This window comes from Natator depressus, chromosome 11, assembly GCF_965152275.1.
Source record: "Natator depressus isolate rNatDep1 chromosome 11, rNatDep2.hap1, whole genome shotgun sequence".
Taxonomy (NCBI): domain Eukaryota; kingdom Metazoa; phylum Chordata; order Testudines; family Cheloniidae; genus Natator; species Natator depressus.
In genome coordinates, this window is record NC_134244.1 from 41,988,056 (window position 1) to 42,011,756 (window position 23,701).

General features: G+C 38.1%; 1 protein-coding gene across 5 annotated transcripts in view; it reads right to left on the minus strand.

Annotated features, from left to right (window-relative positions):
- Positions 1-23,701, minus strand: part of CHN1 (chimerin 1) — a 148,485-nt gene that overhangs the window by 21,187 nt on the left and 103,597 nt on the right. For all 5 annotated transcript variants that reach the window (XM_074967624.1, XM_074967619.1, XM_074967620.1 and 2 more), the window contains one exon: positions 14,238-14,315. In XM_074967624.1, coding sequence (XP_074823725.1) covers positions 14,238-14,315 — 78 coding nt within the window. The remainder of the gene's footprint in view (positions 1-14,237; positions 14,316-23,701) is intronic.

The following is a 23,701-nucleotide window of genomic DNA, read 5'->3' on the forward strand; positions in this document are numbered from 1 at the left end:
AGGCACATCTGCCCCTGTCCCCATGTGTTCCTGCACCCCCATGTGTCCTTGCACCCCCGTCCACATGTGTCCCTTCACCCCCCACTCAGACACCCACTCCCCCCATCCCCATGTGTCTCCGTGCCCCCACTCAGCAACTCCCCTTTCCCTATGTAGCTCTGCACCCCATCCCCCATCACCATGTGACCCTGAACCTCCTTCCCCCCTGTGGCCCTGTGCCTCCACTCCCATTCAGCCCCTGCCCTAATCTGTCCTCCCCCACTAGCCCTTACGAGCCCATCTGACCCCCCAGCAGTCCCACGCTGTCTGTCTCCCCAAATCCCCTGTCTCCTGACCTGGCCTGACAGGCACTGTGAAGAAGGCAGGCTCGTTCTCTTCCCTAGCTGGCTGGGAGCAGCTCCTGTGTTCTATCACCACAGCACCCTCTGGTGGGCAAAAGGTGGAACTGCAGAAGTTATTTTCTGCAGGAAGCTGCTGCTGTTCTTGCACCACAGCGCCCTCTGGTGGGCAAAAGGCAGAACTGCAGCAACATTTCAGCAGAAGCTTTTTTCTGCACAAACAATAAAAATATGCGCAGCTCATTAATTATGCACATGTGCAGTAGCACAGAATTCCCTCAGGAGTAAACATAGAAATGCTGAATACAGAGTCAGAGGTTCCTTGATTTAGTATAAAGGATTAGCCTTTTTTCAGAACAATGTTACATATTGAAAACCTGCATGCATGAATTTAGTAAGCAGAAAATGAACAGGAATCTACTTAAGCAAGAACAAATTCAAAGCTAAGGAGGAAGCTAATGCTAGTCTCAGTCCAGGCTCGCCTGCTTGTTCCAGTCCTTCAGCCACAATGAGCTGCCTCTGATTTATTCTGGTAGGCTTCCTGCTTAGAAAACCACAAGATTCTTAGCAGAGAAAATCATTATTTTGTTAACCAATGTAAAGGACTTTGAGTGGTTACTTGTAATAGATGGTGAACATAAATGAAATCAGTAACTGATGATCACAAAGTAATGAAATTCATAGTCAAGAATATTTTAGCCTTAACTCATTCAGTTCTTCTTAGATATTGACAGGGGGTCATCTTGCGCAAATATATGCAATAGCTAATCATAAGTGGGTGTATCAAAAAGAAAGGTGAACCTTTTTCAAACTTGGGTGCCTTAAGTTAATAATCTAAATTCATACAGTATTTAGTGGATATAAATAATGGATCTGAAGTGGCCTGATTTTCAGAGGTGTTGAGCATCCAATCCACAGCTCCACTGACTCCAGTGGGGCAGGAATAGGTCAAAATGACACTTATCTTACACAAAATGAGTATTCAGAGCACTTCATGGAAATTTAGGTAAACATTTGGGTTTCATTAAGGTGTCCATAAACCGTTAGAAATTGGTACCAATAAAGAAAAAGATGTAACTGCTATATGACAGGTGTTTAGGTAAATCTAAGAGCCAGTCTGGAAACTTACTCCTGAATGTCATTGTGATTTTTATATAGAGTCAGGCTTTTAATGCTATAACAATCAGGTTTTTGTGGTATCTTCTTTGGTATTTTTAAACCATAGGGTATTTGTAACTATATTAGGGTTAGACTGTGATACCAGTACTCATATTTAGCAATACCGTACACCATGAGTAGTTCCACTGAAGTCAATCGGCTGCTTGTGAAGTATCACTGTCCAGCCTTGATATGTAACTAAAAACATATTAAAAATATTGTTGACACTGTGTAGTCCATCCCACTAACCTCTTGCCTGGCTGACCCTCAGCATCTGCTTCCTCTATTCCTGCCCCTGTGCTGTCAAACACCTCTGGAGGAAGTCCTTTGGATTTCCTCCACTACTGGCACAAATTCATTCTCTCTTCCCTTAACTCTACTATGTAATTTGCCAGGGAACCGTACTTTGCCACCCTCGCTGAATTCCACTCCATGGCCTCCCTCTTGAAACTCTACCTCATAGACTCATAGACTTTAAGGTCAGAAGGGACCATTATGATCATCTAGTCTGACCTCCTGAACAATGCAGGCCACAGAATCTCACCCACCCACTCCTGCAATAAATCTCTCACCTATGTCTGAGCTATTGAAGTCCTCAAATCATGGTTTAAAGACTTCAAGGTGCAGAGAATCCTCCAACAAGTGACCCGTGCCCCATTCTACAGAAGAAGGTGAAAAACACCCAGGGCCTCTGCCAATCTTGCCCTGGTGGAAAATTCCTTCCCGACCCCAAATATGGCGATCAGCTGAACCCTGAGCATGTGGGCAAGATTCATGAGCCAGATACCCAGGAAAGAATTCTCTGTAGTAACTCAGATCCCACCCCATCTAACATCCCATCACAGGCCATTGGGCCTATTTACCATGAATAGTTAAAGATCAATTAATTGCCAAAATCATGTTATCCCATCATACCATCTCCTCCATAAACTTATTGAGTTTAATCTTGAAGCCAGATAGATCTTTTGCCCCCACTGCTTCCCTTGGAAGGCTATTCCAGAACTTCACTCCTCTGATGGTTAGAAACCTTCATCTAATTTCAAATCTAAACTTCCCGATGGCCAGTTTATATCCATTTGTTCTTGTGTCCACATTGGTACTGAGCTTAAATAATTCCTCTCCCTCTCTGGTATTTATCCCTCTGATGTATTTATAGAGAGCAATCATATCTCCCCTCAACCTTCTTTTGGTTAGGCTAAACAAGCCAAGCTCCTTGAGTCTCCTTTCATAAGACAGGTTTTCCATTCCTCGAATCATCCTAGTAGCCCTTCTCTGTACCTGTTCCAGTTTGAAATCATCCTTCTTAAACTTGGGAGACCAGAACTGCACAGAGTATTCCAGATGAGGTCTCACCAGTGCCTCGTATAACGGTACTAAAACCTCCTTATCTCTACTGGAAATATCTCGCCTGATGCATCCCAAGACCGCATTAGCTTTTTTCACGGCCATATCACATTGGCGGCTCATAGTCATCCTGTGATCAACCAATACTCCAAGGTCCTTCTCCTCCTCTGTTACTTCCATTTGATGCGTCCCCAGCTTATAACTAAAATTCTTGTTATTAATCCCTAAATGCATGACCTTACGCTTCTCACTATTAAATTTCATCCTATTACTATTACTCCAGTTTACAAGGTCATCCAGATCCTCCTGTATGATTTCCCAGTCCTTCTCTAAATTGGCAATACCTCCCAGCTTTGTATCATCCGCAAACTTTATTAGCACACTCCCACTTTTTGTGCCAAGGTCATTAATAAAAAGATTAAATAAGATTGGTCCCAAAACCGATCCCTGAGGAACTCCACTGGTAACCTCCCTCCAGTCTGACAGTTCACCTTTCAGTATGACCTACTGTAATCTCCCTTTTAACCAATTCCTTATTCACCTTTCAATTTTCATACTGATCCCCATCTTTTCCAATTTAACTAATAATTCCCTGTGTGGCACTGTTTCAAACGCCTTACTGAAATCTAGGTAAATTAGATCCACTGTGTTTCCTTTGTCTAAAAAATCTGTTACTTTCTCAAAGAAGGAGATCAGGTTGGTTTGGCACTATCTACCTTTTGTAAAACCATGTTGTATTTTGTCTCATTTACCATGGACCTCAATGTCCTTAACTACTTTCTCCTTCAAAAATTTTTCCAAGACCGTGCATACTACAGATATCAAACTAACAGGCCTGTAGTTACCCGAATCATTTTTTTTTTCCTTTCTTAAAAATAGGAACTATGTTAGCAATTCTCCAGTCATATGGTACAACCCCTAAATTTACAGATTCATTAAAAATTCTTGCTAATGGGCTTGCAATTTCATGTGCCAATTCCTTTAATATTCTTGGATGAAGATTATCTGGGCCCCCCGATTTAGTCCCATTAAGCTGTTCGAGTTTCGCTTCTACCTAAGATATGGTAATATCATCCAGGCTGTGTCCAAATCCTGCCACCACTTTTTGGATAACATTTCTAAAAAATGAGGCTCTTTCTATTCACACAGTTGAATGTGAATGTTGAATACTGTAATCTATTAATCTCGGATTTCCCCGACTCCCTGAAAAATAGTAGTATTCCAGAAGTCCTAATTTAAGTTATACCTTTTTTCCCCCGTATAAAAAGCAACTGCCATATGCAGATTTTACTGCCTTAAAAGATGTGAAAGCAGAATTGCCAATTTGTGGCTTCACACTCCAAAAATTTTTTATTTTTGTCTTGCTTTTTCCATGATCTTTCATCCAGGAACTTCTTGGGAGAGAGGGCACAACCAATTTATCAAGATCTATTTTTAAATTTATAAATTTAAGGCTAATGTATAAAATTTGAAAGAAAAACTTAACTGACCAGTTTTAAAAGAACAAACCTGCCTCAAAAGCACATTAAATTTGACCACAGCTCCCTCCCCAAAGCCTGAGAAAATAGGAGAGCTTCATATCATGGCTTAAAGTACAACCGACTATCTCTGTCAGATCAAAGAGGAAAACAAGTTTCAGAGTTGAGTGTCCTCCATTAGTATTTAAATGTTTAACTCTAGGCACTTTTATTCTGAGTTCTCCACAGTATAAATGGGGTACATTAGACAGACAAAACTACTGTGACAGGACATGGACAGACAGCTTGTTTCTGAGGTTTGTAGAATTCTTAATTCTTTTACTGGAAGCCATTTTTCTGTACGTAGGAAAAAACTGCTGCACTCCAGTGATTTAAAATCATATCAATTTTTGTACGGTGTTTAATTAGTTTAATTAGAGCGTTAGGTAGTGCTTATATGTCCAAGGTCAGACATTTAAAGAGTCCCAATAAATAATTTCACTGAGGGCTCTGACGACAGCATATACCACAAGCATGACATCCTCAAGCAGGTCTCACTTGCAGTGATATCTGAGGCCTTGGAAAATAGGTCAGTGACATACCAGCCATAAGAGTTAGCTATCTATATCTTTCTAGGATCCATCTTTCTGCATATTATCTTTTGCCTTTTGAAATTATTAGGCTGCTCTTAGGATAGCTTGACTGTAATCTGAGAGACAAGAATGACACAGCATATAAATAAAATTCATAATCACTAATGGGATAAAACAGGCAGACTTATGTTACACTCAAAATTAAACAAATTAAGAAACTCTAGCTTTCTTATTTTACCTAGCAAATTCTTCTAGCAGTTATTCTAACAAACATTTAGAAAAAACAAGAGAGTTAATGAAGGAATGCAATAAAAACGCTTCAGAAACGTGATGTGAAAGAAAAAGAATAATTTGGGGAGGCTCATCAAAGCCAGCAATGAGAAGAACGGTGGGTTGGATGTGACAAGTGAGGTATGTATAGTTTACCACTGAAGCATACAAACCATAGTCCTAATGACTGTGCCTTGAGACAAAAAAAGTCTTCACGATTTATAAGCTAAAGCCCGTATCCACTATGCCAGCCCCTGAGGGCATCAGCTTTTTTTTCTTCTGTGTCAGATGACACCCATACCTTTTATATGGCAATGTAGTCTATTGTATGTAGATCTCATTTAGGTGTCAGTCAGAATAACAGTTTCTGACTAATCCGTACATTTAGCAAATATGTCATGCATTAATTAAAAAAATAAGAACACAGAACAACACTGCAAGGCTACCTCCTGGGGTTCATAAGCTAAGTGGGCTGAGGCCTGGCCAGTGGTTAGAAGGAAATCTGGTATTGCAGGAAATTTCCTGGTGTTGCAGGAAATAGTGTTGGGGGCTGAATAAGTGACACTTTTTGTGTGTCAGTATTGAACTGATAAAGTAATGTGGTATTCAGGAAGTTCTGTTCTGCAGGAGATGCTGTCTTTCAGGCAAGGCATAAAACGGAGTTCCTAATAATTTGTAGTCATTAAATATCCTATGATACTTTTGGCAAGACTAAGGGCTTGTCTACACAGGGGTTTAGTTTGCATCTGCAAATGTTAGTCCACAGAAGTGTGTTGTGCACTAACTGGCCTGCAAGGACCCTGATGATATGCACTAAAAGTTCCCTAGTGTGCATTAATGCAATTAGGTCCTACTACACTAACGTGCACTAGGGAACTTTTAGTATGTGCCAGACGGGACCCCACAACCAGTTAGTGTGCTACATGCTAGTGCAGGCTAAAATTTACACCCCTCTGGTGCAGACTAAAGCCCTGCTTAGGCAAACCCTAGGGTATTATTAGCTCAGAGGTCCTAGCTGAATTCCCATTTCAGCAACTAAATTCTGCCTGCTTAAATTCCCCAAGCAGTTAATGTTGGATACAATATTTTTCTATTTTTTTATATGTAAATGTATTCTACAGCATTTTAAAGTATGTCAGCTTGAATGATTAACTCAACCTGTAGTATGCTCACTGCCACAGTGGATTTTACCAAGCACTGGAATAAATGTGCCACTCAAGCAGCCATAATTTCTATAAGAAAAGTACTCTATATCCATATCTGGTCTGACAGTGAAGTCACACAGATGCAAAGGGTGAAGGAAACAGATGCCAACAAGAAATGAATCAACTCCAATATCAGTTTGGCCAATATTCCTATATAATCTTTAAAATAATGCTTTGTTGTTAAAAACAAAGAGAAGTTAAAAGACCACCAAGGCCACACAGCGAATCAGTGGAAGAAGTGTGATTAATATACAGTATAGTTGCTTTCATTTGAAGATATAATAGAAGTGAAGGCTATGGTATACTCTCTCTTAAAAGTGCGCTGACTGTACTTGTATCAACAATGGTGTCAACTTCCTAGAGCTAGTCTTGAATTGTGCCAACAACTTTGTTCAGCACTTCTTGAGAGGAAGGGACATTCTGCACTGAGTGCACCATCATTCGGAGAGTCGAGTATAAATAGGACCTTTATCAGGAAAGAGCTCATTGTCTTGAATGTTGAGCAGGCGAACATTCCTCCAGGTCCTCACTCATACCAAGCCAGGAGCGCTCTCAAGTCTTTTTACTTCCTGCTTTGTGCTGATCATGTCAGCAGGAATGTGAACAACTGGGAATTATACTGAAGTAGTGTGCTATAGCAGGACCAATTCATGAGGCAGAAGGAGAGAGAGAGAGGAAGTCTAATTTTTTGCAAATTCAACAAAAATGATGACATTTCTTTGAGCAATGGAATAACAGATTTTTCTTTAAATTGATATTTAGAATCTAAATCACATGCTCATTTTAACAGAGGGTCCATATCACTTGATACAGTGTCCATGTAAAATACAATAGTTAGAAACTGGAGCTGAAAACCAAATAGAGTTCTTAGATTTAAAGCTATGGAGTAAAAGAAATGTAAAATATTCCTCGGAAAGGGCAGATGATAAAGGGACTTCACTTTGCTATGTGCTACAGCTAATTTGGAGAAAAGCAACTGATAAGAAGTTATGACACACTATGTATGCTCCTTGAGGCAAATGCCTTGACTGCCTCATTACAGCCTTTCTAAACTTCACCATATAAGTGATCGAGTCAGCTCCCAGGGCCATGCACGTGCAAGGGCATGAGACCTAGAAACAGAGATGTATAAAACTACTTGTGTCTGTGTACAGTAGTTTGAGTAAAACAAGGATTTGAAGAAAATGCTATTTTATTTTTTAAACAAAGGAGGAAAGCTTGAAACTGAGGACTGGCATGTCCTTTGGAAAAGGTAGGGCAAATGTACCAGTAATTGAATACTTTTGTTGGAGAGAATGCACCAAAAACTTAATACCATGAAGGTTTAGGCATCTTACAGTCTATTATTAGTTTCAAAAGCAGAGATACAGAATCTCTGAAAGTTTCCTTGAAGCCCTGAGGAACTTTTAAAAAGTTTTCTTCACTCTGGATTTATGGGAAGAAGAGCTTTTTTCACCTTTGAATGATTTTTAAAGTTCTAAATGTCTAGAAGAAACCTCAGATTTCTCAGGGTTCTCTTATCTCTGAGAATGTGTAAAGAGACAGACTATGTTTTTTTAAAACTAGAGAGACACTCAGTTTATCAGAACGTTAATTTGCATGTACTGACTCCTTTAAAGATATTCTGAAATAATTTCAGAAGCATAGATCCAGATCCACAGTTGTTGTAAATCAGTATAGCTCTATTTACTTCAGTGGAACCAGGCCAAATTACACCAACTCAGGATCTGGCCCACAGTTTCCAAACAATCAGATATGAAACTATATACATTAGTATGAGAAGCTATGAAAAAAATGCATCCAATGAACATTTGAAGGGTCTGCCACGTGGGTTTTTTTTTTTCTCCCCTGGAACATACATGCTGTGCTTCATCTTTCAGCTCGAATAAGTCTTAAACCAGGTCTACACTAGAAATTTTTGCCAGGATGATAATGTCAGGACAGTGATACTTCACTACATTCTTATACCAACAGAAAGCCCGAGCATGGATGCAGTTATACTGACAAACAAGTGCTTTTGCCAGTGTAGCTTATTTTGTTCAGGGGACTGATATAACCTATACTGGCAAAAGCTCTCTTTTGCTGGTATAAGCTGTCTCTTCACTAGAGGGGGTCTGTTGGTATAGCTTTATGATCAAACCCTTTCTAACACAAAACTGCCCTCACTTCAATCTCCACTTGTGTAACACTTTTAAGGCCATATTTTGCCTTCAGTGACACAGTGCAAGCCCTTTTCCTTCAGTGTAATGGAGAACAGTATTTTGCCCTTCAATGTGGAGTTCTCAAGGATGGTGTTATGATGACACAAATATTAGATACATGCTAGGGAACCACAAAAAGAGGGTTAATCAGCATCTCTGCCGACAAATTAAATGGAAAAATGTGTCTCAATGGAACAAAGTTTTGGTTTTAAAGAGATTAAGTTAGCATGTGCATCAGTAATTTACCACAGTAGCCTTTCAACCAGTAGTACAAGCATGTTAAATTAACCAGTCATGCTCTGACAGACACTAAGTAGCATAGCAACAAAGACAACAGCATGGCAATTGCAAATGCTGCACAAAAAAGTTAGATAAATGTTCTTCTGGAAACATATTTCCTTTTTATCCATCACAAAATAAGTAAGACGACATCCTAGAGAAAAAACACAGGAAAATGTATATACTGTAACAAACAATTCCAACCCTGCTTCGACAGACATGAACACCTCCTTGCTTCAGTGAAGCAGTACAGGACTAATCTAGATAGGAAAGTATTTCTGCACCTTGAAATATGGACATTTATGAAATATCTGCAGAGTTCTTCTCCTAGCAAGATTCACATTCCACAAGACTCAAGATGCTGGTGGTATACCCACAAACAAGTCAAGGGAGATCAAAATTATCAATTCCCCAAGGCCTGTGAATCATACAATCCAGAGAAGGAAAAGACCTCCTAGATTATCTAGCCCAACTCCCTAACACTGTAAAATTGTTCCCTACAGTATATTTGCTAGTGTTTTGTCCAGTCTTGTTTTAAATCTGCAAAGTGATGGGGCTTCCACTACATCCCCTTGGGAGATTATTCCACAGGCTTAATACATCTCCCTGACAGGAAGGTTTTCCTGTTGTTCATCTTAAAATCTTATACTTTCCTCCCATTATACCTCCTGATTATATTCCCTTTTTATAACCCTAAATAATCTCTCCTTCCTCTGCCTTCCTCTGCCATTCTTCCCCAACCTCAATGGAAACAGCACGTTCAGGGGGATACAAATATTACCATGACAAAGTATGGGGTGGGGAGAAGAAAGAGAGGGAAAAGCTCTATATCACTATAGCATTTTAGGAATGGGGGTGGTTCAACTGAGGGGAAATGTGGAGTGATTCTCAGGGCTGTGGAAGCAAGCAGACATTCCCATGGAAAGAAGTTGCGTATTCTGCCAAACTTAATACATTCAGTCTGAAAAGAATGTTTCACATTTCTTTATTGCACATGCTCAGGGACCCAAGATTAGCCTCACGTCCCTCACTCTGGGCATGGCTCTCTAAATCACTTCTCTGATCTGGTCTTCAAAATTTGGTTTGGAATAAGTATGTGGCTGTGAGATCATATTGTCCAGGAGCATAATCCAATTTCTACTCCCACTGTCCCAACACTGTAGTCTGATTCTGCAGCCAGTTCACGTCCTTGGTCTTAATCTTAACATTATTCAATGGATAAGGTCTCAGCTACATTAGAAACTTCATCTCCAGCTACAAACTACCAAGACAGTTGTGGTCTCCTGGGACAACACAGTTTACAGAAACTAGAAGAGAACACATAACAGGCAGACACAAAGCATTAGTAGTTGAGTAGTAGACTTTTGATTTGTCTAATCTCCTCCTGAGGTTCATTCCACAGTTGAGGTATCCAACTGTGGAATGAACCTCAGGAGGAGATTAGACAAATCAAAAGTCTGACCACTTTAGGAAATGCTGCAAAACTTTCCTATTTGACAAAGTTTTTCTACCATAACCAGAACAACATCTGCAGCTTCAACTATTTCTCTCTCCCCAGCTTCAAAAAACAAAGAAAAAACAAACACTCAGAACAGACCTGTCTTTAGCCCCAAAAGGGAAGACACTCATTCTGTGGTACTGAGTTGCAGCACAAAACTGATAAGCAGATTTCAGTAGTTGTTGAGTCATGCCCATAATGGGAACTAAATCTAAATATAGAGAGGCTTTGATATGGTTGATGGCTGGTTGGAATCATAAAGATGATTCAACAGATGGCCCTGGTTTGTTTTGACAATTGAAATATTATACAGTATGCTGGACTACACAAGTGGGATAAATGGACTGAAAGTAAAATGCACCAAATAATCAATATGGCCAGATGTAGTTTAAGCCACATTTATCATATCGGTTCACTTTCAAGTCTCACTATTTAATTATTGTTAAATAAAATGTCATTTTAAGCAAATTCCTTGTAATTGCTATGTTTGGAATTACTTATTTTGCTTTTAATAATAAAGTTTATGTAAAAACACAGAAAAGCAGATGTGCTTATATTTTACCATATAAATATATTTAATATTTACCTCTTACCCTGGAGGTTATATATTAAAAACTCACTCTGGCTTGCCATTTGTAAGTTGTCATCCCTCTTTTTTACTTATGGAGAGAAATTAAATAGAATTCAGTCACAGTGAATTTGCATTTGAGACGTGTAAACATCACATCATAACTGCACAATCTATAGAATAGTATAGTATTTGCAAAATGGTGATCATTAACTGTGCTAGCATAGTCCTACTTGCAGAGCTCAGAATCATCCACAGCCAATCAGGCCGCCCACTTAGGGCAGAAGATAGCTTTGGGATGATAACTGGACTTTCAGTTGGCTTAAACAATACCGCGGGTCCAAAAACAGTTATGTCAACACAGAGTTGAACTCTAATATTTTAACCCCTTTTTCTAATTCCATATCAAACAAATTTGGAGTTAGCAGATTTATTGGTGACAACTCTGGATGATTTGAAGGAGTCAGTTGTTGTGTTTGGGATATAGTCCTATCACCACTGGTATTTACAATTTCTTCACCTCATTATTCAATAAAAGACTATTTCTGCTACTGCATTACAATATTTCTAAGTATTTTAAAGTTTGCTAGAGGAAGCAGCCAAGTCTTCTGCCATTTTGCATGCATCCAGTAGTCAGCAGAAGAATGCAATAAGCGTCCACACTGCTTTCCAAAGTGATGGCCATGGTTGTAATAGCACATGCAACAAAAATAATTCTCCATTTCCTCTCCCCCAACTGTGCTCGTGAGACACTTACCTCAAGTGCTTGGTGAGACAGTCTAATAAATACAATAAATTAATAATACCTCAGATATGTATACCTGCCTTTTACCCCAAAGGAATCAAAAGCATGTTACTGAATGCACCTACACTGCGCTCTGCAGCAGTTCAGACAGGACGCAAAGAAGCCTACCATTTTCAAGTGTAAGATACAGAAGGAATCTAGGGGAAAAAACATGACATTCCCAGGTTGAAAGTCTTCCAGGACACCTCTTATCCTTGTGAAAAGTGATGTGACAAGGTATAGCATCAGCCTAGAAAGGGTTAAGAGATCCCTGCGTATCACATGGCTGGCAAGGAAGAGGAAGCTGAAAAGAGTGTGTCCTCTCTTCCCCTGATTGGTGGATGCAAAGCAAAAGGCCTGCGGGGACTACATCCAGCTTGGTCCATTGAGTTGCTTTATTTTGTGTTCAAACAATAAATCGTGCCCTGAGGCAAGGGCTTTAACAATCACTTGGGCAGGGTGTTTGCTTCCTTTCCTGAGCTGGTAAAACAGCCTACCACCCTGCTAGTGACCTGAGATATTTAGTTAGTGATTTAAAATGATTATATCTATACTTTTAGGATGACAATCTGACTGTCATACTGAGCAACAATTGGGACGGTTTATAGTTTAAAAAAAGAAACAAAAATAGGGATTTTTAAAGCCATTGTAAATGGAGGTGACAGCCAGACTTTAAGCCTACCATTCAGGACAACATCCCTTTAACAGGTAAATATACCATCATATACACAAGCTTCTGTTCTTGTGAAGAATTAGCGGATTTTAAAAAATTTATTTAACAAAAGGTATCTGTTTAGACTGACTTCATTTTAATGGCTTGGTGGAAGAAATGGCATACTTTTAATAGGTGTATTTTTCTAACAGGTATACATTTAAGGGAAGAGCAGTACAAAAATGATGATATAATAATATTGATGGTGGAAAGTTTATGCAGCATTTACTACTTAAGATCAAGCACTATGTTTAAGCAGCTAGCATAACAAATTAAAATTTACAAGGACAGTACTATAGAAAAGAATCTATTTCAGAAAAGAAGTAGACTAACAAGAATCAGACCAACAGAATATTTTCAGAACAGAACAGAAATATATGCTATTTCATACAGCAGCTAAGAAAGAAAGCAGTAATTAAACAAAATTAAACATAAAAAGTATTTTATATATATGGGTATTCATGGGATATCAGTATCTATTAGCACTTCTGATTATCCTCAAAATCTAAGGCAAAGGTCTCAGTTGCAAGGCAAGATTTTAAATCACCTGTACTACTCAGGTTCTTGCAAAAGTATACTGTGGATTTAATTGACAGCCAGCAGGATTATTCTTTGTCAAATTTTCATATTAAAGGCTAATTTTCTATGTTTATATAATATTTTGTATACATTTTTCAAATTTATATTTATTGGAGGAGTCCTCTCCAGTAAAACATTGTGATCATAAAGGTTTTCAATTTTAGTGATGGTATGAACATGAGAGCTAGAAGCCATATTAAAAAAAAAAAAATCAAATGAGGAGTGTCTGACTACTTGAACTGTAAGTAAAAGTAAAATATCAGATGGAAATTGAAACAGAAAATAAGCAAATGTCATCAGATTTCTCACTAAAATAGTCAAGATTCCCCTCCCCTCCCCTCCCATTTTAAAAAATCTGTAGGGGAAAAAACAACAACAACAAAATCTGCATTCTAGGCACTCAGTGTCAAGTCGATATAATCACTCAGTTCACTTATACAGTTTTGCATATATAGACTGCCTATTATGCGATGAATTTGGCTGCAAAAAGCTGAATTTCTAAGACTTTACATGATAGTTACAACAATCATATACACAGAGTACATGTATTGTCATGCGTATCTCTTAATGGATGAAAGAGGAATATATTTATAAAAACACATTAGAACAATAATTAGAAGCTACATAAAAGTAAAAGCAAATTATATTAAAATGAAGAGTAGGTGCTAGTGTCAGCAGCTTCAATAGTCCCCTGGTAAGCCATACTCCTTTCATCAGAGTCAATTCATTAACACAGGAGAAAAGCCAGAAACTAAGGGAAATGCAGACCATCTGCTCAATCCAGATGCAACAGAACATGCTTCTTATATCCAATGCTATTTACCAGCAACGAACAGAGATAAGATCTGTTTAATCCTCTAATCAAAGATTTAACAAAGGTCTTTTGACATCTTTGTTTCACAAATAAAAATTAAATTAAAATACTGATAACTGAAAGATAACTTTCTCACTGTATCTCACTGCTAACTTTTCTCTCTATATATATAGAAACAATTTTAATTAACATAGATACCCCAGGTACAATAAGTAGAATCACAACAATTAAATGTATTTAAGCATTCCACAATTTTTTTGCTGCTAATTTATGTTTTCAAATGTCTAACTGCTTTAACTAGCAAGAATATTTTAGCTGATGTGTTTAAGTTTTTAAAAAGCCACATTGCATATATTTACTTGCAGTCTTGAAGCTATTCTAGAACTAAAAAAACATTTTCTGTAGTTATAAGTTGAAAAAAGTAGGATAATTCTTACCTTGAAATTGTGAACCTTTTCATATTTTGGAATATGTTCATTTTCTTTCAGAGTTGCTCTTCTGACAAGTGATGTCAACTGTGAATAAGCAAAGAGTTTAAGAGGTTGCCAAATTGTCACAGATGACTTCTGAGAACCCAGTTTCATTCCCAAGGCTGCTATCAATAAATCTTGTTGACGGCTCTCTTGTTTTGAGTTGTGAAGTGCAGATCTATTAGCTTTTTGCCCTGACCAAGACTCTTTGGATGGCATTTTAGAATTGACAGGAAATAAAAATAAAAAGCTGTATTGATCTGTGCTCTCTGTAGATCAATCTGAGTTCAAAAAACAGAAACAAACATTTCAGAAACCTAAACTGATCTGGAGAAAGACATGTTCATAGTGATAATGATGCACTTCTTATAAAAAGGCTGACGTAACTAGGCAGATTCTTCTTGCTTCTGTTTTTAAAGGGCTCTAATATGAAAAATTTAAAGGTCTGGATACCAATAAAATTGGAGTTACTATTAATGTAAGAAAGCCAAGTGTCTCTTCATCCATTTAAAAAAACATGTTATTTAGTCAAATAATGCATTTCTAAAAGCTCTCATTCCTACTCAATATACTGATGCCCATTTTGAATGAAAGATGCTCACATACTGCATATAATCAGTTTCTAGCAACAGACACTCTGCTAACCTCAGTCTAGCAAGGAGGGGGTGGCAGTGTGGGCTTTAGCAGTCAGGGATGGATTAGACTGGTCACATTACGAAGGCAGATAGCCAATGAAAAATCAGCAATAGTATTTAAGTACTGTATTCCTAACTCACTCACTCTCCCTCCTCCCGTGTAAGACTTACTTGCTGGCTCAAGGAAAAATATCAGCAGGAAGATAATGAGCAATGAATGAGTCATGCATCATTACAAAATGGCATCTTTTTGCCATTTAAAAGCTGAGAAGATGGTAATAACATTCTCATGCTTAAAAATACTGTGAAAAGATAACCCAGGAGAGACGAAGGAAACAGCTCTATTTTTTGCTAACTATAAAGTGATGCTGGCAACTGGAACCAAGCTGTATTAATGCTGAGCATAGCAGTCAGTGCAGATTGTTTTTCATTTATAATGACACTATTCTTGTCTTTGTTACATGTGTTTAACAAACTAATTCTACTGAGTGGAAGTGTCAGCTTTTTCTTCTCTCCAGTGGAGATCTCAGCACTTAAAATGTACCCCACCAAGATCTCACCTCTTTAAATCATCTTTTCCACCCAAAGATCTGGGGATTAGACTTGCTGTTGCCCTGCACATTGCTATGTAGTTGTGCATATCAGCACAAAATGAGTGCAAAGTGGGTGTAAAATGCTACCAGGTCAGAAGGAAAGCATTTCACACCCATTTAGCATTTACATTTCCAAATTACAGAATGCTAAGGGCACTGGAGGATCTGCTACGGTTGAGGCCCTGCATGCACAGACTTGACCAACTAGCCAGGGTGCCATCCCCATTTACTCTTCCTCCTCCATCTAACTCCAACACCACAAGCACTCCACGCTCTGCAGCAGGGGAGAGAGATGACTAGTTTTTATACTCACCAGTCTATGTGTGATGCCTAAGACAAACAGGGATGTGAAGGCTGATGGGCAGAAGCTGTGTGGAGCCAATTGATGGGAGCTTTGAGAATCAAGGTGCTTGAGTAGGATTTTCTGATTTTCCTGCTTGGCCAATATCTCCTGCCAGGTTTGTAAAATATCCTGAACCTCAAATCCAGGCTGGTTTAGATGCAATACAGATGCTTTGCCCAATGCTACTGCTAGGACATTGCTTCTGAATAGCCATAAGCCAGCATGTTGGCTACAGGCTGCAGTTGTAATGCAGTGGCCACATAAGCAGTTCAGTTCAACTCCGACATGGGATTGGTTAGCCAGACTCTGAATACTGCTGCCTAAGTTTCTTATTGGGATCTGTTCCTGCCATTACTCTATTGAAAAATAACTGTCCAACTGCTGCCAGGATCTATGGGTTTTAACCACTCCTCTCTGCAGCAGTATCTGGCCTTAGTTTTAACATACTTAATATGAATCAGTGTCCATTTCTTGTGCTCTCTTATCTCTGTCCTGGTTTGTAGAGCCACACATAATGGAATGGATGTGGTGGGGAGGGGATGGTCCCAGGTAAGTAGCAGTGGTCGGGAAAGGCTACCACAGCACATATGTGGAAGCAGGTGGGGAAGGAGATGCTCTCACAGGTGAGGTGGAAGCTGCATGGGCCATACAACTCACACACTTCTTCAGGGTGCTGAAATTCTAGGGCTTATCCCAGCCACAAATTTCTGGCTATGATGACACATCACAATTCCACCCCTAACCTGCCATAGCTGGCAGCATTCACTATTAAATAATAAGGTAAATCCACAACAGTGGTGTACATCTGTTCCAAAGGGCTCCCAGCGACAGCCAGCTCAGCAAAGGAGAGACTGGTCCTGGGAACCAAAGATCTGTCTCAGATGACTCTGTAGAATACTAATGCCAGTAGGCCAGCCAACTAGCCCCCAACTTCCTCTTCACTTCACTCACCCCTTAAAAAAAATAAAATCACAGACACTGCTCTGAAGATGCACTGAACTAGCAAGAAAATAATATATTTTCCAGTTCCATTACTAGAATTAATAAGCCAGCCATTCTTTAATGGTAAATTTGCACTCAGACAACATACAACGGTTAGTTCTTATAACACTATAAATAAATTATTTTACTTAAGAAGTAATATAAATCATTCTGATTTTTCCTTTTCATCTTTTGGCAAAGTCTGACATACTTTTTTCTTAGTTGTCAATTTCCTTTTTCCTATTTCTAAAAGACTAAAGTGTAATTGAAAATAAATCAGAGTCACATTAGTAGAAAATGTCGTCTGGGTCCTAGAAAATTAAATCTAGAGAACACCAATAAAAAGGTAAACAAAACCACGCAACAGGGAAAGGTCACCCTCTCACTGCTGTAATTATGAAAAGGTTTGTAATCTGAAAAGTAGCTTTAAGATAAAGTAGTGTTAGAATTAAAATGCATTGTTAGAAAAATCTACCTACAATTGGTTATTAGTCTTGCATAAAGTAGCTTCACATTGTTTATTGCAAGGTATTTTCTGATGATTAAACATACATACACACACACACACATAGAGATACAAATACTGCTGATACCTTATACCTGTATTTTTTATATTGTATATGATGTAATTTTTACATCCAATCAAACTATGTTAAACAAAGTTGCAAAGTAAAGCATTAAAAAATTAGGGAAAATAGTATGTGATCATGAAATTAAAGACTCCTATGTATATGCACAAGAGGTCAAAATTAAGATTGCACAGGAAACCTTATTTCTGGCAGTTCCTAACTGAATACTTGGCTTTGCAACCTTAATGTTCTTTTATTGAAGGTTTTTTTATGTTATTTCCTACCTTTAAAAAAAACTGAAAAAACAAAACTTCCATTATGCGAAGCCTTATTGACCCACAGCTTGGGTCATTAGCAGGATTCAGACCTATAGACCTCTACCACACGAGCTAACAGACTGAGTAACTATTAGTAGGCTTCAGAGTGGTAGCCATGTTAGTCTGTATCAGCAAAAACAATGAGGAGTCTTTGTGGCACCTTAGAAACTAACACATTTATTTGGGCAAAAGCTTTTGTGGGCTAGAACCCACTTCATCAGATGCATGGAGTAGGAAATACAGGAGTAGGAAATACAGGAGCAGGTATAAATACATGAAAAGATGTGAATTGCCTTACCAAGTGTCAGAGTAGCATCCGTGTTAGTCTGTAGCCGCAAAAAGAAAAGGAGCACTTGCGGCACCTTGGAGACAAACAAATTTATTTGAGCATAAGCTTTCGTGAGCTACAGCTCACTTCATCGGCATGCATCCGATGAAGTGAGCTGTAGCTCATGAAAGCTTATGCTCAAATAAATTTGTTAGTATCTAAGGTGCCACAAGTACTCCTTTTCTTCTTACCAAGTGTGAGGTTAGTCTGACTTTGCAACTTTGTTTAACATAGGTTAGACTAACTTCATACTTCATAAGGCAATTCACATCTTTTCATGTATTTATACCTGCTACTGTATTTTCCACTCCATGCATCCGATGAAGTGGGTTCTAGCCCACAAAAGCTTATGCCCAAATAAATTTGTTAGTCTCTAAGGTGCCACAAGGACTCCTCGCTGTTTTTATTAGTAGGCTGTTATCCTCTATGTGGACCAGCCACTAGAGTGAATAGATGAGATACACTCTTTACCAGTGGGTTTCATAGGTATTTGCTGTAGGGAAGTGTTGTTTAGTGGTTAAGGATCCTCCTGCTCCTGTGCCCTTAGCCTGTTTGTCCCCTCTTCTCCTAGCCACCCCACCCCAGCTCCTGCCCTGTCTTCCCCTCTGTTCCTACTCTCTCTGCTACCCCTCAGCCTCCTGCCTCCCTCTCCTCCTTTCTGCCTCTCCACCCATTGGCTCTTGCCCTCCCTCTGCTCCCATCCACCCTATAGCTCCTGCACCCCTCTCCCACAGCTCCTGCCACACTCCCCTCTGCTCCTACCCTACCTCCCATCCTCTGGCTCCCTCCATCAGTGTGGCCCCTTCTTTGCTCCTGAAACCATGACTTCTTATCACAGTGCATTTCTTACCAACATACAAGGATCGTTGTGCTCTTTTTTCTTTTATTTGTGAAGTCCTTTGTACTGTTGCAGTATTAGCTACTCTGGTTTTTCTTGTGACCTGGTTTTTCTAAATAAGATTTAATTAGGCTATATACACTTATTTTTGCTAGTCTCAGAACCAGTGAGATCTTATTTTACTATGTATCATCTACAGAAATGTTTTGTACAGTGTTCCATGGCTTACAATGCACTCTAATGTGTCCCTTTCCGAGCAACAGTCATGTTATAAAGCTTAACTCAGTCACCACATAATAAAATAGGTATCATACATGATATTTTTCTAAAATGGTAAGCCAACACATTCAGTGTGTATTAAATAATAAAATAAAACTACTCAGTGGGAAATTATGATAATAGACCATTCCAGATGCATAGATAAGCTCTCTAAAATCAGAAAATGCCAAAGTCAAGCTCGTGTAGGCAACCTTTCCTCTCGCTCCTTGTGCATGTTCATTATAATAGAGTGTTCAGTATTAGGACCACCTGGGTCCTCTTTAAAATACAATATCATACTATTTCTTACAACCTTAGATACACATTTGTTATATCTTTCAGTTTTTGTCATTCTCACAGGTATTTTTACTCTTGTAATGATTCAATATACTTTTATTGATTTAGACTTTGTATATAATAAATTCTCTGTACTCTAAGGAATGTATTTTAATAATAGTCAGCAGCTATATTATATACATTTTCTTTACAATCAGCAGCACAGCCTCCCTTACACATATGTCAGGGAATGAGATTTTAAAAGAAACCTGATTTGCTATGCACTTAGCCACTTTCTAGTGTTCTCACTAAATAGCTAAGTTAGACATGCACATATGTGCAGAAAATCTTTCCTTGCCTGCACACTTTATGAGTGTATTTTATGGCTCAGTACACAATTTTCAAAGGGTAATAAATCGGTCAAATTACTAAACCAAGCCCCAATTTTCTCCTGTACAATACTAGGCATTTCTCCTTACTGAAGGCTATCTCCAAATCTCATTTTCCAAGGCATTTCAGCTATAGGCTTGTTCCAAAATGGTCACAAAGTTTTGACTGTTTGGGATTTGTGACCAGTTTATTTTTTTTTCACCATCCTTGAATGTGATTTTTTTTTTGAACTCAGGATTTCCAGACAGTTTACCTACAGATAAGAGATGATGCATAGAAAATCTCAGCCCGTAAAGTGGCATATTTAGAAAATTATGAGCAACTAAAAACAGGAGATTAGAATGGAAAGCATCATGAAACCCCAACTACCAAGACTGGGGTTGTCATTTGTCCTGCTATAATATCACATCTGAACACAGCTCCAACACAGAATTTTGCTTTACAAAAATAAACACTGTCCCAACCTCTCATATCAATACGTAACATCTCTAAATACAATGTATTTCTGCAGAAAGATATCTTCAAGAAAAATAAAATATTTCCACAGTTATACTGTGTAACTGCTGCATCCACACTCTGAAGATAATGAAACATATTTATTCTGTCCGTAACTCTGATTGAGTTTACAGCTACTCAGAGATGAATTTGCTTTTACAGCTGGCTAAAAAATGAAAATCTATTATTGAGACAAATTTTGGAATGCCAGATATTTTCATTTTGAAATGATCCAGATGGACCCATTGTTAGTTTTTAAAACATTTATTGTGAAATTTGTTTTCCATTTTTTTGTAAACTTTTATCAAAAATGTTATTGAAATGGTTAACATTTTTCATGTCAAAAATGTAGATAATCATTTACATTTTGACGTTTTCCATAATTTTTTTGATAAAATCCAAAAAACATGCAACTTTTCATGAAATTTTTGATAATGTCAACATTGTTCCACAAAAAACTTTGTTTTTTTTAAAAATAGGCCATTTAAAATAAAAAACATTAAAAACCATTCATCCAGCTCTATTTGTGCTGTAAAATTCAACCTTAATTCTATCTTTCACATGTAATCCTTTAAATGGAAAAATAATTAATAAACCCAAAACTAAGCTAAAAATAGGAGATAAGCCATTATAATTTGTTGTGCAGTTACTGTGCATAAAGCATGAATTGTGTTTTGTATTACTATTTTATGCATTACAGCTGGAGAATATTAACGTTATAATTTTGTAAGAATTTTAGATTCATGATAGTATAAAAGATGGTAAGATTTAGAAATATGAAATATAATGCTATAAGTTTTACTTGAACACAGTTCTCATACACAAATAAACACACTTCTAAAATCAAAAAGATCTTCACACATAATATTTATATTAAAAAGTTGTTATTCTGCGAACTTAGTTTTACAACCCTCCAATCACTATAGCTGATTTCAGTCTTGGGACAGTCTGGTATATTAACTTTGGTTTATTTTGTTACTACAAACATGATTTGTTTTAAGTTTACTTAGATGCAAGTTATCAAAACTGGCCTTTATAAATAAAATAAAAAATAAAATAAAAAAGTGGAAAGTGCAGACTGTCAAAAACAGTCCACGGTGACTGTTTATCTCTATTACTAACTCTAAGCCAAAAACAGCTAATATTTTCTGTGCTGGAGAACAATAGAATCATAGAAATGAAGGGCTGGAAGGGACTCAAGAAGTCATCAAGTCCAGCCCCCTACGCTGAGGCAGGACCAAGTACACCTGATACTATACTGAACAGTAAATGATACTGAGAAGTATTCCCCTATGCACAATACTGCAAACAATTTTATTCCTGTATCATTATATTACACGATACATTAGAAGCAAGTACTACAAATACATTAGAAGCAAGACGACGACTAAAGGACAGAATAGGCCGTTTACTCAGTGAGGACAGAATAGGCCCATTACTCAATGAGGGGGGAAATATAACAACAGGAAATGTGGAAATGGCAGAAGTGCTAAATGACGTTTTTGTTTCACCAAAAAATTTAGTAGCGATTGGAAGTCTAACATAGTGAATCCCAGTGAAAATGAGGTAGGATCTGAGGCTAAAATAGGGAAATAATGAGTTAAAAATTACTTAGACAAGTTAGATGTCTTCAAGTTGGCAGGGCCTGATGAAATGCATCCTAGAAAACACAAGGAGCTGACTGAGGCGCTATCTAAGCCATTAGCGATTATGTTAAAAAACTCATGGAAGATGGGAGAGATTCCAAAGGACTGGAAGAGGACAAATATAGTGCCAACCCATAAAAAGGGGAATATGGACAACTGGGTAATTACAGACCAGTCAGCTTAACGTCTGTATCCAGAAAGATAATGGAACAAATAATTAAGCAATCAATTTGCAAACACCTAGAAGATAAAATGACAAATAACAGTTGGCATGGATTTGTCAAGAACAAATCATGTCAAACCAACCAAATAGCTTTCTTTGACAGAGTGACAAGCCTAGTGGTTGTGGGGAAGCAGTAGATGTGCTATATCTTTACTTTAGTAAGGCTTTTGATACTGTTTTGCAAGACCTTCTCATAAACAAACTAGGGAAATATAGCCTAGATGGAACTACTATAATGTGGGTGCATAACTGGTTGAAAAATCATTCCCAGAGAGTAGTTATCAGTGATTCACAGTCAAGCTGGAAGGGCATATCAAGTGGGGTTCATCGGGGACTGGTTCTGAATCCGGTTCTGTTCAATATCTTCATCAATATATTAGATAACGGCATAGAGAGTACACTTATAAAGTTTGCAGACAATATGAAGCTGAGAAGGATTTCAAGTGCTTTGGAAGATCAGATTAAAATTCAAAATGATCTGGACAAACTCGAGAAATGGTCTGAAGTAAATAGGATAAAATTCAATAAGGACAAATGCAAAGTACTCCACGTAGGAAGGAACAATCAGTTGCATACATACAAAATGGGAAATGACTGCCTAGGAAGGAGTGCTGCGGAAAGAGATTTGGGGGTTATAGTGGATCACAAACTAAATATGAGTCAACAGTATAATGCTGTTGCAAAAAAAAAGAAAAAAAAAGAACATCATTCTGAGATATATTAGCAGGAGTGTTGTAAGCAAGACACAAGAAGTAATTTTTCCATTCTACTCTGCGCTGATAAGGCCCTCAACTGAAGTACAGTACTGTGTCTAGTTCTGGGTACCACATTTCAGGGAAGATGTGGACAAATTGGAGAAAGTCCAGAGGAACGCAACAAAAATGATTAAAGGTCTAGAATTGGGTTTGTTTAGTCTGCAGAAAAGATGATGGAGGGGACACATGATAACAGTTTTCAAGTGGATAAAAGTTTCTTACAAGGAGGAGGGAGAAAACTGTTCTTGTTAACGTCTGAGGCTAGGACAAGAAGCAATGGGCTTAAATTGTAGCAAAGGAGATTTGGGCTGGACAGTAGAAAAAACTTCTAACTGTCAGGGTAGTTAAATACTGGAACAAATTGCCTAGGGAGATTATGGAATCTTTGTCATTGTCTAACCTGTTCTTAAAAACCTCCAAACATGTTTCAGGAATGGTCTAGTTATTACTACTCCTGCCCTGAGTGCAGGGGAATGGACTAGATGACCTCTTGAGGTCCCTTCCAGTCCTTCACTCCTATGATTCTACTATTTTCAATTTAGAAGAAATTCAACTTTATTTTTAAGTACAAATGCATGATTGATCAAAGCAAGATACTTTTTCAACTGCCAAACTAAAAACTACATTCCCTTTTTTTTTTTTTTTAGTTATGTTGATATAGATGCCTGGGTCCCACAATGGTGTAAATCCAGAGTACTTACACTAAAGCCAGTGGTTCTGGACCTGCATGACCCCATTAACTTCAATGGAGTTACTCAGCAATTAATGAAGTCAGAAACTGGCC